The sequence below is a fragment of the Fundulus heteroclitus genome, chromosome 9 (assembly GCF_011125445.2).
Source record: "Fundulus heteroclitus isolate FHET01 chromosome 9, MU-UCD_Fhet_4.1, whole genome shotgun sequence".
In the NCBI taxonomy this organism is placed as follows: Eukaryota; Metazoa; Chordata; class Actinopteri; order Cyprinodontiformes; family Fundulidae; genus Fundulus; species Fundulus heteroclitus.
Window position 1 is genome coordinate 34,767,748 of NC_046369.1, and position 17,321 is coordinate 34,785,068.

The window sequence follows — 17,321 nt, forward strand, 5'->3', positions numbered from 1 at the left end:
TGTTTAATTTATTGTCAGGCTTCGTACACCCCTGTGCCAAAGCTTTCCACTTCTCACCCTGAGAAAGAATGGAAAGGTGCTCATCCAGTTCCAGTATGTTCCCAGTTCATGCGATTTTATTGATTTAATTAAGTGTGGAAAACAAAAACAGAACACTGAGGAAAAAAAAAATCAAACCATTTTGTAATTTTTATTAATAAAATATCCACCTACAAAATGACCTATAAACACTATTTACAGAACAGAGTAGCGAGCAGTGATGCCTGCTAAAACAGATTAAGATATTTTACATGGAAAACACCTGGCAGGAGATCAATTCATGGGCTGTTGTACAGTTCCTATTGTTTCATGAGGACATTTCGAGTAAAAAGGTAGGGACTGTGAGCATTCTGTGATAATTTCCCTGAGGGACAAACCGGCAGCTGATGCACAAATAAAACCCTCTCCTTGTGTCTCAGCATGGAAATGAGGTATATAACGTCTGTTATGCTGCTGATCCAAATATGCTCAAAGTGTGTGTGTTTGCATCAAATATCGGCCAGCGCGTCCAACATTATTCATCAAACATCATAAATAATGTCATTTGTCCTTGATTCTTTTCTTCTCCTGCAAACAAACGCGCGGAGGATGAATCTGACAGCCAATAATCAGATGAATGAATGGTTGCTTGTAAAATTGCTACAGTGGGTCTTGACAGGGATTCTCAGCACAAAAGCGACCGTCAGTAGATTATATAAACCAAAAATGAAGTTGGCAGCTTTTCCACATGACAGTGATGGCAGTTCTTTCATCAGCATCCTGATGCTCTGGAGGGGGGGGAAAACAATGACAGAAACTCAGCTTATTATGGGGCTGATTGTTAGAAATATCGCACCGTTCTACAGTGGCATGCTGAAACTTACTTTGATTTTACTTAGGGTGGGAACTTTTTTTATTTTACTGGTGCCTGTTTGCTCTTCTGGCTGTTGAGAAAGAAAAGACAAGTGTTTACCCAGCATTTACATTAAGTTAGAGGACAATAAAGCCATCTGTGAGCAGGCGGGTCGTTGTAATTACTTAGAATTTTCTTTGAAAGAGCCGGCTCACAAATCTCCCGGTAGCACACGTCCTGCTGCACTTTATAAGTCCTTTTGTACCTGCAGGGAAGACAAGCTCACATTGACTGGATCCACTGAAAACGCTGCTTGCCAAATTAAAAACCTCACATTCGTCATAATCTGAAATATGCACGAGTAGCCGGGACTCACAGATAGTGGCACACTCCACCCTCCCAGACAGGTATGCTTTTAGTTTCAGAGTAGAGACGGGTGCATGGGTGGGGAACCCGCTGGCACACTGTAAAAACAGCGGACACGTGAATGGCGTGAGAGCCGTCAGGAAGGAAAAGCCTGCTGGATGGTTTAGGGCTCTTGTGGGATGGAACTGGGCCCTTCGCTCCGGCTGATGGATGGTTTTTAGGACAGGAATGTTTAAACAGTTCTGACACTGGATATTCGGGTGTAGAACAAGATTTAAGGGCAGCGAGGGTAGGTCCGGTGTCTCCTTCATCATAGTGTTCTTAGAAGAGAACTCAAACTCATAAATTCTTTTCCATTTTGCCAGCACTGGTTTTTAGCAGGGCGCTGGGAAAGTGTGTTCCCTAACGTGAGCGTTATCTGGTCAGCAGCTGCTGTTTTAACACATTTTGATGCTCCAGGAAACTCTAAGGAACACGTGACGCTCACAGGTGTTGGTTGGTTCTAACATTTCTGCATAGAAAAGAAAATGAAGCCCTGCTGTCAGACAGAAGCCCAGCGTCTCCAAAAATCTAACTTTTCAGGGAATGAAAGAAAAACACCTCGCTTTCTAAATGTTCGTGCTGTTTTGATAGATTTCACTGCGAGTGTCAGAGAAAACCTCTGACAGCTGAAAAGGGAAATCTACAGAAAATGGAGATACAAGCGGCAAAATCTTCTGTCCTCCTAGAAGTTTTTCTTTGCCCCATTACTCAGTGGGAACCGTTTATAATCACTATTTTCATAGTGGTTACCTGATTCAAAGAGCTGCTGATCATTAACTATAAAATTGATTTAAAATGTTTAAATCTTTGTCTCAACGTTGGAAAGGATGGCTGAACACAAAGCATACAGTGCCATGCAAAAGATTTAATGTATGTTGTTGTGATGTTATAGACCATCGGAAAACAGTGCGTAATTGTGAAGTGGAACTGAAAATGATGTATGTTTTTTTCTAAAACAAAAATCAGGAAAGTGAGGCATACATTCACAGCTATTTTCATGTTCTCGCACTTATCTGCCTTCCTTATTAATTTGCCTTAACTGTATTTGGCTTTTCTACTCCATACCCAACCTCTAGCCACCCAAAAATAAAGCTTGTGATTGTAACATGACAAAATGTGAAACAGTTGAAGGACTCTGAATACTTTCACAACTCACCATATCTGTGACAAGTTGATTACGTTTTCGAGTAATTAAAAATGATCCAAGTGTGAAATCCTACTGGATGGAAACATTTTTTAATTCTTGTAATTTTTACAGACAAAAAGGACAAACACACCTGTGAAAGATCCGACTTTTGACCTATGGTAAGGAGTCTGAGCTGCAGAGAGCAGAGTTTTTGGTTTTGACCATCCCCATAGCGAAATCCAGCTTAACATGCTAGCTTTGCCAGCTTGTGTGAAGCAAACGGAGTTGTTGTTTGCTGCAAAGCCTACGTACTAACACTGTAGGGCACATCTGAGCTAAGTTCCTCAGCTTTATTGGAGGTGCAGCCTCCAATAAAGGTCTTTGAATACCACCTCCCAGTAAAGCAGGAGGTTACAATGAAGACAGAATGCAGGCTGACAGAGTCATGCTGATTGCTTTAGCTAGTTCTCCTGGTGCTTACACCTCAGAAGTTGTGACAGGTGCTGCCGCCCTCTCTGCTCTTCCATCTTCTACATCTAAAGATAGTGCTTCGTCAACATCTTCTAAACAAGGAAAATCATTTTGTTTCAATATGTTTAATATAATAAAAAAATGCTATTCTTGTCCAAATTTTGATAACTGACTTATGGTCTGAAAATGAACTAATGAAAACTGACTCTGTCCTTTAAATCTAAATATATACTTTCAACAGTGGATGGAATTAAATAGGAAATAAGCCATTGTTTAACATTTCATGTACAGAAATGCTTTGAATCATAATTAATTAGGTTATGACAGTACAGTGTTGGTCACACGGTTAAAAACGATCAAAACCTCCTATGCATAATCTGACGATTATACTGCACAATTCAACATTGAAATGGAAAAAAAAAATCTCTCAGGTGGAAAAAATGTAATTAAAAGGTAAAATAACTTGGTTGCATTAGTGTGCCTAGAACTAATACTTTGTGGAATAAACTTTTGATTCACCCTCAGCATTCATTGTCCTTCAGTCAGGCTCTGTGTATATTTTCTTACTCTGCCTAGCAAAAGTAAGAAATCAAATCAGATAATAAGGGAATGTCCTTTTGAAGGCCCTTTTCAGATGACTCCACAAGCTTTCCGTCACATTTCATCCTGAACCCTTCCTTGGCCACTCCAACACTTACATTTTCCTCATGCCCAGTCAGTTTTATGTGGATTTGGATGTATTCTTGTATTCACTGTGATGCTGATCTATAAAATCTCTCTTCAGATTTCTATCGGACACCCTGAAGGTTTTGGGATGAAGACTGATATTCAACACTTGTCACAATTTAATTCACTAAAAAGCTCAGCTGCTCTCTGAAGAAAGACTACCCCACACCATGATGCTGCCACCACCTGTTCCGCTCTGGGCATATTGTTTTCAGAGCATCGCACATTTGCCCAAAATGTTTTCAGAGATTTTAGCCAGACCTGGATGTTTCCTCCCAAAGAAAATGCCTCCCTCTCAACAAGAAGCCCTGAAAAATCATGCATATGTGTTGTCTGAGGATATAAAAAGAAGCGGGGATAGCGACGTGGCAGCACATCTTCCTAAAAGCAGCCTATATTATGAGTATGAGAAGACAGAACACATATACTTACCCAATTCACACTGCTTGCCCTTGAAACCTGTTGCACAGCTGCACACGACGGAGCCACTTTGGTTGACACACGTACCCCCGTTCTGGCAGGACAGACTGCGGCAGTCCTGAGGCCCCTCTAAAGACAGCAGCTGCCATTAAAATCCTCAGAACAGAGCGAGCGTCAGGCTCACGTTTCAGGCCTTAGCCCTCACATCGTCCACAGCTGATACCATGTGCTGACGCATTCCAGTTCTACTTCAATGCACCACAACAGCAATCTCATGCATTACTTTTTGCAATAGCATTTCAATGAAAAGTGTATAGTCCATAAATAAAAAAAAACACAAGAGAACTAATACAATGAAACACCTACCAGGCTGCGCTCTCGAAGCCTTTTCTTCAATCTCTAGCGCGAGGCTAATTTTGTTTGTCGTTTCTTCCATCTTTTCTAATCTGATAGGTGGAGGTCCTGCAAGGCAAAACATTTCCTGCCATGTATCTTTGTGAAACGAGGAAATGAATGAATTACTCCACGGTGACTCTGGCGGAGTTTAACCGTTGCACTCACTGAGGCCCTGTGTACATTCCTCAACCTAAAACAATATTTTGGCTAAACAACATTACAGGCGGCAAAGACTCTTACAGAGGAAATGTATTCTCGGGAGCACGAGATACCATCTGGAAAAAAGGTTTTACTGGTCAGGCTATATGCTAAAGGAAGTTGCTGAGTGAAAAATGTCAAAATGGCTCAATAAAAAAAAGAAAAAAGCTGCTGGAAAGAGTGAGCATCATGCCTTGCAAATGTGTCAACACCTCTTGAACTAAATAAGGATGAAAGATGTTGAAACATTATTACAAACACTAATCTTAAAAGTGTGGCGTTCATTTGTTATCACCCCTCTTTTTTAATCTGATAACCCAATATAAAATAATGTCCAACCAGCTGTCTTCAAAAAAAGCATTGAAAGCCAGTTAACTTTTCTGTTCCTCTTTACAAATATATACTACTTTGTGTTGGTCTGTCAAATAAAATCACACAAAAATGTATTGACTTTTGTGATTTTGACATTATAACCTGTGAAAGGTAAATACTAAATATTATAACTTAAATATTTAGCATGCTGATGTAAATCAAAGCAAAGATCATCAAAGGATAACCAATATTTTTTAAGAAACAGGCTCTTAAGAGAAACATGGTCAGATTATTTTACTTTTATCAAGATGAGCCAAAAAAAAAAATACATGTAGAATAAGTTGTATATGCTGAGGAAACTGGAACTAAATACTATAAGTAAAACTTTTGGATTGTCCTCCAAATATTCACACGGTTGTTTAAACTTACTGGTCCGATGTCGGATTACTTTCGGGGTTAAGTATGAAAACTTAGCCGTGATCTTCCCCCTTCTGTCGACCAGCTCAGTGTATCTGCAGCACAGGAACAAGTAATTAGCTTTAACAGGGAATCTGCCGCTGATGTTTATGTTTTAGGGTAGTGTCGACGGTCGTCTAAGCCCTGCTCGTACCTGAACAGTTCCTCTGGGTTCTTTATTTCAGCCGTGCCACCCAGGTCTTGAGGGTGAGACGTGGGAGATATGCGTCCAGTCTGGGTGCCCAGTCCAGTTACCGTGGGCCGCTCCCTCCTCCCAGGTCTGACCTGCATCGGCACTAGGTTAGAGGAAGAAAACAACAGAACAATTATTTCAGCGCACCTCGTTGGCATTTATGGTCCGACGAAGCGAAACTGTAACTCACAGGTAGTAAAAGACAAGTGCTGCGGTATGCTGTGAATCTGCTCGTGTCCCGTGTTTTTGACAGACATGAGAGCCACGTAGTAGTGCTGTCCGGGCGTCAGCTCGCGCAGAGTATAGGATCCTAGTTTGCCGTTAGGCAGGAAGCGGCTCCTGGTGTTCAGGCCGCGGGTCACGTTGATCACAAAGCCATCTGAGACGTGTCTCGGATGGCGGCTCCAGGTGATCAGTGCAGCGTTAGGGGTGACGTGTGACAGGGAGAGATTCTGTGGGGGATAAGGCCCTGAGGGTAAAACATGGAAATAGATTGTTACATTTCTGTTTTTTTTTTTTTTTTTGCCTCAGCTTAAGTCACTGTACATTACCGGTAACTCGTATAAAGCTCTTACATCACAAAGGCAGGGTTCTCCGCAGACAATTAATGTAACTTGTTTGCTGAGAACAGGTTTGGGTTGATCTTGGTTTTGCGTGGAAAAAATGTAAAATGCTGAAACCTTATTAGAGGTGTTTGCAAAACTGTCTACCTACTTGTCCAGAACTGCAGAGGTCCTGCTGAGTGGCTGGTAGAAGGAAACTCGTCGGGTCGGATCCCACTTTGAGTCACAACATCCACTGTGTACATATGACCAGCCTTTAATGAACTTTGAACACACAAGGAGGGAAACAAAATGTGTCAAATGTGATGAAATACTGCCCTCTGTCTGCTAAAAAGTGCACCGCCTTGTACCAATTAAAGTAGACAACCTCAACAGCTCCATTTAGAGGGGTAAAATTGAGCCGCAGCCATGCTAAGGGAATTTTGAGCTAATTGCCGTCTTTCTGCAGCAAAGGGCCAAATCTTACCTGAAAGTGTACTCGGTGGTGCTTGCGTTGAGCGCCACAGTGAGAGCCTCAGCACCATCTGAAGGTATTAAAGACACATGCACCCTGCTGACTGCTCCATGATGAGCAGCCTGGACCAGCCAGCTCAACCCAACCTGGGAGGAGGACACATTGAGCAGCTGTAGCTTCTCCACCGGCTGGGGTCCTGTCACAAAAACACACAGTGAGTGAGTAAATCACTTTCAATATCCAAACTCAAAGGATTAGACACGGCACCAGCACAGCTCTCCAGCAGTGTTGCACTTAGTGGAATAAATAGAAGGGCATGCTCACTGGTGCGAATTAGAGCGGTGGCGGGCTGGCTGGTGTCGTTGCCGTAGGCTTTCAGCTTGATGGAGACGGTGGAAATGTTGTACAGCATGCCGGGAGCCAGGTCACGCAACACGTGAGTAGGCCGCTGCTTGTCCAGGTAGTCCGTTTTGGGGTTGCTTTGGCCCAGGGGAGCGTAGGACACGGCGAACATGCTGATCGCTCTGTGGGAATGTTCTAGCTGATCCCAGCGCAGTTCCACCTCGTTCTCCTCCACACGCAGCACATGGAGACCGGACGGAGGTAACAGGTCTGGGGACAACGGCAACCTTGCATTTTTATTCCATACGACACTTTACAAAAAAAGTATTTACAGCTAATGAATTTCTTTCCCATTTTGTCATATTAAAACCAAAAACTGTCAATGTAGTCTACTGGAGCTGTATGTGACAGACCCACAGAAAACAGTGTGTAATTGTTAAGTGGAAGAAATATTTTGAGTTGTTCACAAAATGTTTTACAATAAACAATCTGAAAAGTACGGTGTGTGCGTGTGTATGTATGTATGTATGGAGGTCCCCTCAGCCAATGTTGTGCAGAACCACCCTTTTCCAATCACTGCAACTCTTTTTGGTGTGTTTCTACAAACTTTGCACATCCATAGGGAATCCATCTTTTCCACTTCATTTTTCAAGAAATAGCTCAAACACACCATGGATATGACGATTCATTTTCCAGCCTTGCTACAGATTGTCAACTAGATTCAGATCTAGTTTTGATCTAAATCATTCCATGGTAGCTCTGGTTGTATCTATGGAGTGGTTGTCCTGCTGGAAAGTGAATCTCTCTCCCACTGTCAAGCGTTTTACAGCCTTTAATAGGGTCTTCTTCCGGGACTGCGGTGTTCCCGTCCATGCTGTTGTGAAAAGCATCCCCACAGCATGGCGCTGCCACCAACATGGGAATGCTGTGTTCAGGCGTATTTGTAGTGGTAGTTTTTCCTTCACACATCCACCCATCCATCCATTTTCTGCATATATTGTTTTGTATTCAGGCCAAAAAGTTTAGTTTTAGTCTTATTTTAGCAGATCACCTTGCTGATGTTGCAGGTTTAGTCCTTCAGGGAACAGCTTATGTTATGCTGCGACTCAATTAAAAAAGGCGAGCCATGTTTACTTACCAAGCAACTCCTGAAGTTAATGGGTTGCACTAGATATCATTTAGGGCTGTCAGATTAAGAGGGCCCAGACACAAATTCATGTCTATTAAATTCAGATTTTTAATTCTAAAAACATCAGAAGAACCATTTTACTACTAAGCACGATACTGTATTGGAATATCACACAAAAACAATAAAATACATAAAAGTTGGGATTTTTATGTGGCAAAATGTGAAGTTTTTAAATGCTTTACAATGCTCTGTAATCACACTGCTGCTTCTGTTATCTGTGGGTGCCGTCTGACGGTGGGCTTCACTGACCTTTCTCGCAGTCTTTGCCCGTGAGGCCTACTTTGCAGACGCAGTTGTAGTTTCCCCTCCTGTCACTCCAGCAGCTGCCACGAGTTCCACAAGGTTTCAGCACACACGGGTCCTCCACTTGGGGGTGACAGAGACAAACAGTGGCTTTAAAATACTTCATGCAACAACCACCTACAAGTTAAGGTTATGTGAGTCCCACTGAATGCTAAGAACATGTCAGCTTTAATAAACAGCCAGAGGTGGACAGAGCCATGTGAGACTGTGCGTGGATTACCGCATATAACATAAGATGGGGAGAGTATGGAAATGCAAAACAACAAAAAGGATAGTTATTTTTACATTTAATTGACTTTGTGGGATTAAAGACAGCTATTCAATACGGCCAACTCTAACTCTAATATGTTGGCATGCAGAATACCATAAAAACAAATCACTTAGGGTGTTATCTTGCACCAGTTTTCCTGGCTGCCTTTGGAATATCAATGTGTGATTGACTTGTGCAGCGCATATTAGGCTAGGTGAGTGTTATGTCCCACATTTACTTAAATGTCTTGTTGATATGAGGAGTTGGTTAGCACTGAACTTTCTATATTTTAATGAGAGCATCTCTGAAGACCCAACAGGAGCCCTGACACTGAGCTATCCTCCCTGGCATCCTATGAAAATCCCTTATTCCAGAGAAGGAAAAACAGATCCTGGCCTGAAACATGACAGTCAAGTCAAAATTCTCCTTTTTCCAGTAAGGTTGTTTGACAGTGATACATGCTTTTATTACCTCTTGCTTTAGTTATTGTAGTGCTCATCTTTTTGCCACAAGTCAGGCTTCCAATGCTCGCCTACAATTCCTGCAGAATGTCGTCACTTGATTTACACCTAGGAGCCGTGAACATGATTGCATTTGACTAACTTAGCTTTCCTTCACCGGCTTTCTGTTTATTTACAAATTGACTTTAATATTTGCTTATCTTTTCCAAAGTCTGTTAATAATCTTGCTTTATTTCATTTGTCTGAACTTGTCCACCCATATGCAACCGTCTCGTTCCCTCACATCAGAGGAGGTAAGCTGCTCCAGTGAAAGGTTGATCACCCCTGCATTTTAGTTTGGGTCGTCTCCTTCAGCCTGATTGCACCCCCTGGTTCACCTGTGCCTCATTATCCTCCTATTGTTTCCCTTTTGTTGCTTCCCCTTTAAATTTAGCTCGCTCTGTCAGACTCATTGTTAGGTCCTCTGTCTTCATTCGTATCATGCTCCTGGTCCCCGGCTTCCCTCTCAACCTTTATGCTCTGTCTACTCTGCCTGTAAGTTCATATTCAGTTTATACGTCTTCTTCTATTCACCATGCGCCTTCAGAGCTCTTGTCTGAGTTCCGGTTCAACCAAAGCCATGACGGCCAAACGCTATTATGCACCAAAAAGCGAAATGCGAATCCCTGCATACATTTCAAATGTTATATCTATGGACACAATCACTGGTATTAACAGGTTTTGTTGATGGCTTTTTGTTTCTCTTTTGTTTAACGATCACACACCTAAAAGGAATGTGATTTTGGATAATACAGCATTAAAAAACCCGAAAGAGAACGGTTTTACAGTTTTAATACAAATCACATATAATTGACAGTTTATGAGATAAATGTGAGAATTACATCGTAAATATCAGCAGACAAAAAAGGCTCCGGAGAGTTTACTCACACATCTGGCAGCGCTCCCCGAAGAAACCATCTTTACACGTGCACACGTAATACTGCCTGTAGCCCCGACACACGCCTCCATTCAGACAGGGGCTGGACTCGCAGCCATCTTGCTCTGCACGCAGACATTTACACGTTGGTGGAATTGTTCCTCTTATGCATGCTGCCGGTCTGATGTACAATATTTCTTATACAAGTGGCAGAGAACCCACTGCACCTGTTTCACAGTTCTGGCCTTTGAAGCCTTGGGGACAGTGGCACACGTAGGAACCGGGCTGATCCTCACACGTTCCCTTGTTCATGCACGGCTCTGACAGGCAGTCGTTCGTGTCTTAAAGGAAATGAAACATAGACACACAGGAGCTATATGTGTGTATATACAGGACTGTCTCAGAAAATTAGAATATTGTGATAAAGTTCTTTATTTTCTGTAATGCAATTAAAAAACATGAAATGTCAAATTCTGGATTCATTACAAATCAACTGAAATATCGCAAGCCTTTTATTGTTTTAATATCGCTGATTATGGCGTACAGCTGAAGAAAACTCAAAAATCCTATCTCAAATATTAGAATATTTCCTCAGATCAAGTAAAAAAAAAAAATTATAACAGCAAAACAAAATCAAACATTTGAAAATGTCCATTAATGCACTCAGTACTTGGTTGGGAATCCTTTTGCACAGATTACTGCATGAATGCGGCGTGGCATGGAGGCAATCAGCCTGTGGCATTGCTGAGGTGTTATGGATGCCCAGGATGCTTCAATAGCGGCCTTTAGCTCATTTGCATTGTTGGCTCTGGTGTCTTTCAGCTTCTTCTTCACAATACCCCACAAATTCTCTATGGGGTTCAGGTCAGGGGAATTGGCAGGCCAATCAAGGACAGTAATGCCATGGTCAGTACACCAGTTACTGTGAGAATCTTATGTCGTCTCTTAACCACTACCATACTTGAGATTTAGTTTACTGAACCAAGCTGAGTGTTTTTCAAGGCTCAGGAAACCCTGCAGGGTTTCCAGTTAATTAGACGATTCAAGTGATTAGTTGAATAGCCTACTAGTATACTTTTTCACGATATTCTAATATTTTGAGATAGGATATTTGGGTTTCTTAAGCTGTAAGCCATAATCAGCGATAATAAAACAATAAAAGGCTTGCAATATTTCAGTTGATTTGTAATGAATCCAGAATGTATGACATTTCATGTTTTTTAATTGCATTACAGAAAATAAAGAACTTTATCACAATATTCAAATTTTCTGAGACAGTCCTGTATATTCTTTGTTATTCTGTGAATGCCATGGATGTTCTCAGGCCTCACCAATCTGACAGTGTTTTCCACTAAAGCCATCCCTGCAGACACACTTGTAGGACCCGATCTTGTTTAGACAGGAACCGCCATTGAGACAAGGCTGTGATAAGCACTCATTAATCTCTGTCAAAACAGGAAACAATTAAGTTACTGTATAAATAAGGTAAACTATACAGTGCTGGAATACATTTAACTATAGCTACTATAAGAACAAGAATATTTTTCAGTTTTTTTTTTTTTTTTTTTTTTTTTGATGGCGTGTGATACGGACCCTTACACACGGGGGGCTGGCTCCATTCTCCCTGAATGCCGCAGAGGCTCTGAGTGGCTCTGGGCACAGACGTGAAGCCTGGATGACAAGCGTACGCGGTGACGGAGCCCGGTGTTGTCGAGGAGAACTGGACCTCGGCGTGTTTGACATGCGGGGGCGGCCCGCAGCCCAGCTCTAAAACGAACACAGACACGCTGATAATGCAAGCATGGCTGCATAGTAACAGCGGCTGGCAAACAGAGTGGCTTAGGAGCGCTCGCCCAAAGCACGCTAAAGGCAAAGGAGGTGCCTTCCATCAAGACTGCCTGTTTGTCCTGCTAAAATTACCTCCAGCATGCTGCTAGCGTGTGTAGACATGAATCACCCGGTCTAATCACATCTTACTTTATATAGCCTATACAGCCATCTATATTTGTAAATGTGGGGCCTCCAGTGCAGCAACACTGCTAAGATTATCTTTAGATGGAAAGCTAATATCTGTGCACTTTAACAACTGCGGATATCCTCCTGCCTCTTTTTATCTGTCCGGGGCAACAACTTGCAAATGTCAACATCAGAGGCAGACGAAGGAAGGCATGGCTGTGTGGTGACACAGAGTCTGTTCACCTGCAGAGGGACGCGAGGAGCTCCTGCTTATTTGACAGTCTTTTCCGCTGTATCCATCCGTGCATTCACATTTATACTTCCCTAAGTAGTGAAAACACGTTCCACCATTTAGACAGGGAGTGGAGGAACAGGGGTCTGGCTTCCCTGGAAAGACAAAGAACGGGAACAAAAATTAATAGAATATTTCTTTCTCTCAGCTACTGTGAGGTAGTTTACTTTTCAGAAATTCAGCATACATCTGAATGTCGAAGGAAAACGAGGAATTGTCCCAGATAGGAACATTCAGGCTGAACAGCAAAAGAAACGGCAGTCCAATGCAACTGTGGATATAAAAGGACCTGATTTTGCCTAAAAATCGGCCTTAGTTTTTATTTTATTTGTGGCACAGATTCAACAAGGTACTGTAAACAGATATTTTGGTCCATATGAACATGTTAGCATCGCTGAGTTTCTGCAGATTTGTAAATTATCCATGATGAGAATCTCCTTTTCCACCACATCCCATAGGTTCTCTCCTGGACCGAGATCAGCTGCCTGGGGAGGCCATCTGAGTCAGTGAAGTCACGGTCGGCCTCAAGAAACCAGATCAGATGATTTAATCCTTGCAGCAGGTTTCTTTATCTTGCTGGAAGTAGCCATCAACAGATGGATACATTGTGGTTCCAAAGGGATGGACGTGATCAGCAACCATCAGTAACAGCAAACAGGCTTAGAGGCAACTGGACTTTCGCTCAATACCCAGAAAGCAGTGATGTGTAAAAATGCGCAGTTGGTACAGAGCACCAAAGAGTGCCAAGAATCTATCCCCTACACCAGGGGTGTCAAACTCATTTTGGTTGAGGGGCCGCATACAGCTTAATCTGATCTCAAGAGGGCCACACGAGTTAACTCATTGCAAGATTAAATAGAACTAATAAATGTGGACTTGTTGTTGATTTTTATATTAAGTTAATTTCACTTTTACACAATATATTATGAATAACCTCAGCGTTTTTAAGAAAAGTATGTGCAATTTCAACAATACTTTTACTTAGTTAAACATTTACTTGTGCATTATGCATAAGAACTGATCACAGTGATTATACAATGTTGAAAAACATTTATTCACATTTTTTGGAACTTAAAAACACTGTCCTGCATGACAAAATACTTCAAACAGGTAAAAATTAAGAAATGATTTGAATTTTTCCACACCTGAAGCTTAATCTATTAATTAAAACACAGCGCCCCTCGTGGACAACATAGGAACTGCATATTTTCAATTAAACGAAGTACATGTTTTTTTCAATAATTGTTTTATCATTCTCTTCCTTTTATCTTGTCCACTTGTGAAAGTCAAATCTGATGAGCTCTTTGTGGCATCTTATTGCCACATTGCCAGACAGGACACAGGAAATTTTTTTTTTTTTATAATGATAATGCATTTAGCCACAGGGCCGGACTAAATTGTTCGGCGGGCCGGATCCGGCCCGCGGGCCGTATGTTTGACACCCCTGCCCTACACCATTCTACCACCACCACCAGTCTGAAACGTTAATACAGGGCCGGGTGGATCCATACTTTTATGCCGTTTACCGCAAATTAAGAACCCATCATCTAAATTTTTCAGATGAACTTGAGATTCATTCAGGCAATGTATTCCCCGTCTATTATTGCCCGATGTAGTGAGTATGTGTAAATAATGACCTCAGTTTCCTGTTCTTAATTGATGGGAACCGTTATGGCACACCGTATGAGCTTGTCCTGCTGTAGCCCATCAAGTTCAAGGTTCAACGTGCTGTGTGTTTCAGATGTGATATTCTGCATGCCGATTGGAACGAGTGGTTACGTGGGCTGTTCTGGCCTTTCTGTCATCCAGAACCACTCTGTCCATTGTCCACACAACATCCACTTACTGGATGGTTTCTCCATTTCTGACAACTCTCTGTAAACCCTAAAAATAGTTGTGTGTAAAACCCTGGCACATCAGCAGTTTCTGAAATAGTTAGAGCAAGTCTGACAAAAAATGACAATACCACATTCAAAATCCTTCAAATCCCCTTTCTCCCACATATCTCAACCATGTGTAGATTCTGTCTGTCTCTGTATGTATGTATGTATGTATGTATGTATGTATGTATGTATGTATGTCCCACCCAGAATACTGAACAATATTGCAGGCAGCACAATGTTCTCCACAGCTTCTCCAGACCCTTTCTCATCTGTCACACTTGCTCAGAGTGAACCTGCTCTCATCTGTAATAAGATCAAGGAGATGTTAAGATTGTGTACTTTATATGATTGCTCTTGTTTAATGTTCTATCGGTTTTGTTTTCTGGTCTACAGCATGTGTTTTCTATTATCTATTTATTTAACAATATTCCAGAAAAATCTGCTATTGAAAGGCTGTCTTTTTGAAGCTGTTTAGTATACAACAAAATTATAATATATTCATCTGACTTAAAAGTATAGTGGACGATTTTTCTGGAAATGCAAGTAAGAAATGCCTTTTTAAATAAGTCCTCATGCGCAAGACCATCTTACCCGCTCTTCCGTTCCTCAGGGGGATCATGTGGAAAGATCTCCCAAATACAATCTGGGCTTATTTCTTTCTACTGAAGCCTTCCTCTTCTTCTCATAAACTTGTATGACAGTTTGCTTCTTGTGACTCTCCGCCATTGTCAAAGTATACGGCCAGAGCAGCGCAGCTACAAAGAACAGCTGAAACTGAAGCTCACAGGTACATAACCACTAGAAGTGTGCATGCGCAGCCAGGAAATGGAAACTACCAAGAATCGTGCACACTGGTGTTCCGTGAACGCGTCACAATGATTGGCATGTGGGACAACCAATAGATGAGGTGATACCCCCGGAACTCGAGGCCGAAAAGGATCGTCCACTATACCTTTAATAGCCAGCAAATCCCGATTCTACATAATCAATGTTGCCATAAGGCTGGTTCCCTCGGCAAGATTTTAAAATAGTCGGCTAATTTTCAAAGCCTCAGACACTAATGTAACAATAAAAAAACTTAGATAAAACAGGTTTGCTTGTACGGCGAGCACAACACACCACACACAGATTTCACTCAGAAACATTCAGATGTCACAGGGAAAATCTTGCGAAACCTCTCAGGATCAAGCGTGAGTTCAGGGTAAAGAAAGGTGGTCGACTAGGAAAAACGATGGCAATAGTTTGTGGACTCATTTTAACAGAGAAGATACATTAAAAAGGCGTTGGTTAAAGGAGTGGAGACAGCACAAACGGGCCCTACGTTTGCTGCACTTAGCTGTTTTTTTGTCTCGCCGTTTACCTCACCCTACCTTTCTGATTGGCTACACGTCACATTCAACAGGCTGCGCGCTGCTTTGTCCTCTGGGAACACCCCACATGCTAGGATATCAGGCCTAGACAATCCAACATATTGGATACCCATAAATTTGAGGTCGGAGCGGGCCCGACGTTCTACCGAGCGGACCAGATCACTCTTAACACACCACACACGGCAGGAATATCTCGTGAGATTATTTTACGAGTAATCCCGACAGTCGGGGCATATTGGAAGGGGAAGACTGGGATAAGAATCGGGCTAATTATCCTGCCGTGTGAATATATTGTAATATTGTCACAATACATTATAACATAGAAACTAACAAAACATGGATGTGTAGGTTTCAGCTTTCATGTATATGTTTTTTTTTTCACAACACTATTTTTTGCAAGAGATTTTTCCTAAGTAGAAATAGGTGTTACCACTGATTTATCACAAATTTGACTGTCAATCAGGAACATCCATTTATTATGTTTGATACAATGTAATTTCAGGAGGAGGTGCTTGTTACTAGGGCTGAACAATTAATCGCATTTTCAATATAATCGTGATTTAAAAAAACGCAATTTCCAAATCGCAGAGGTCTGCAATTTTTGGCTATGTAACAATTAGTGAATTAGACACGTCCATTAGGTGTCAGTAAAATGTTTAAGGTGGGTTTGCCTCCACATGGAAGGCAAGACAGTTGCAGCAGTGAGATAATCTAATTTTATTACTTGTTTTAGAGTTTGTATAATCATACAAAGCATTAAGTACAGGTCAATCAGTTTAATACATAGACTCGCTTGTTGGTTGGACTTTGTACTTTATGTTCAACAAGGCTTGAAGTTCAATAAAATTAAAAGCTGTTCTTTTGAATAATATTCTGATCAATAGAAACATTAAATGTTCATATTTAAAATAGTTTACAAACATCTTTATCCAGAGGCCATTTTTGTTGCTTGTAGTTAATGCAGAGAAAAGTCAAAATTGCAATCTTGATTGAAATATATTGTAGGCAGAACGCAATCATTACTCCTCCGAGTTTAGATGCTGTGGGTCTTTTAGCAACTAATCCACATGGTGAGGAAACAAATTGATTTGTTGTTTGTATATATTTTAAAACATGATAAATTAAACTGGGGGGAAAAAAAAAAAAATCACATTAAATTGCAATATAAAAAAAAAAATTGCAATTAGATTATTTTCCAAAATCGTTCAGCCCTACTTGTTACCCAATAACATTTTCATGGTTCCATTTTTAGATTGTGATATAGTTATAAAAGCCCGTAGATAAAGTAAACGAAACAACCCAAAAAAAAGTAATAATATTTTTCCGACATTTAATAAAGACAAGCACAGAAATCATTGCCTTAGGAGCAAAAACATCTTAAAAAAAACAACTTAAAATATTGCGAGTCACGGAGCTGGAGTTATCCGTGTCCCCTAAGGCATGTTTGCACACACTTCCTGCAATACTTTCACACAAACCTGCGACAAAATATTGGAAATATAACGTTAGGGTGGCACTCACCCACTTCGCAGTGTTTTCCAGTAAATCTGTACGGACACACACATCTGTAGCTCTCGCCCTCCTCCTTACAGGAGCCTCCGTTACGGCAGGGGCTCGAAGCACAAGTATTAAGTCTAACTGGAAAGAGATAGAGGAAAAAGGAATCCTTGAAGACAGAAAGCACTCCGGCTTTTAATCACACAAATACATCTCTTCCACTCCATTGAGATTCAAGTCATAATTTGGGGAAATCGCCCATAACTCC

The 17,321-nt window shown here is 41.3% G+C and overlaps 1 protein-coding gene across 4 annotated transcripts in view; it reads right to left on the reverse strand.

Annotated features, from left to right (window-relative positions):
- Window positions 1-162: 162 nt before the first annotated feature.
- The window catches only part of sned1 (sushi, nidogen and EGF-like domains 1), a 46,537-nt gene continuing 29,378 nt past the window's right edge, over window positions 163-17,321 (reverse strand). For all 4 annotated transcript variants that reach the window (XM_021315704.2, XM_036141558.1, XM_036141557.1 and 1 more), the window contains 19 exons: window positions 17,078-17,194; window positions 12,255-12,398; window positions 11,649-11,822; window positions 11,387-11,500; window positions 10,283-10,396; window positions 10,067-10,180; window positions 8,375-8,491; window positions 6,919-7,206; window positions 6,607-6,790; window positions 6,292-6,404; window positions 5,768-6,046; window positions 5,539-5,680; window positions 5,358-5,440; window positions 4,389-4,484; window positions 4,035-4,151; window positions 1,248-1,335; window positions 1,057-1,136; window positions 903-962; window positions 163-806 (listed from right to left, as the gene is read on the reverse strand). In XM_021315704.2, the coding sequence (XP_021171379.2) occupies window positions 937-962; window positions 1,057-1,136; window positions 1,248-1,335; window positions 4,035-4,151; window positions 4,389-4,484; window positions 5,358-5,440; window positions 5,539-5,680; window positions 5,768-6,046; window positions 6,292-6,404; window positions 6,607-6,790; window positions 6,919-7,206; window positions 8,375-8,491; window positions 10,067-10,180; window positions 10,283-10,396; window positions 11,387-11,500; window positions 11,649-11,822; window positions 12,255-12,398; window positions 17,078-17,194 (2,390 nt within the window). In that variant the 3' untranslated portion in view covers window positions 163-806; window positions 903-936. The remainder of the gene's footprint in view (window positions 807-902; window positions 963-1,056; window positions 1,137-1,247; window positions 1,336-4,034; window positions 4,152-4,388; window positions 4,485-5,357; window positions 5,441-5,538; window positions 5,681-5,767; window positions 6,047-6,291; window positions 6,405-6,606; window positions 6,791-6,918; window positions 7,207-8,374; window positions 8,492-10,066; window positions 10,181-10,282; window positions 10,397-11,386; window positions 11,501-11,648; window positions 11,823-12,254; window positions 12,399-17,077; window positions 17,195-17,321) is intronic.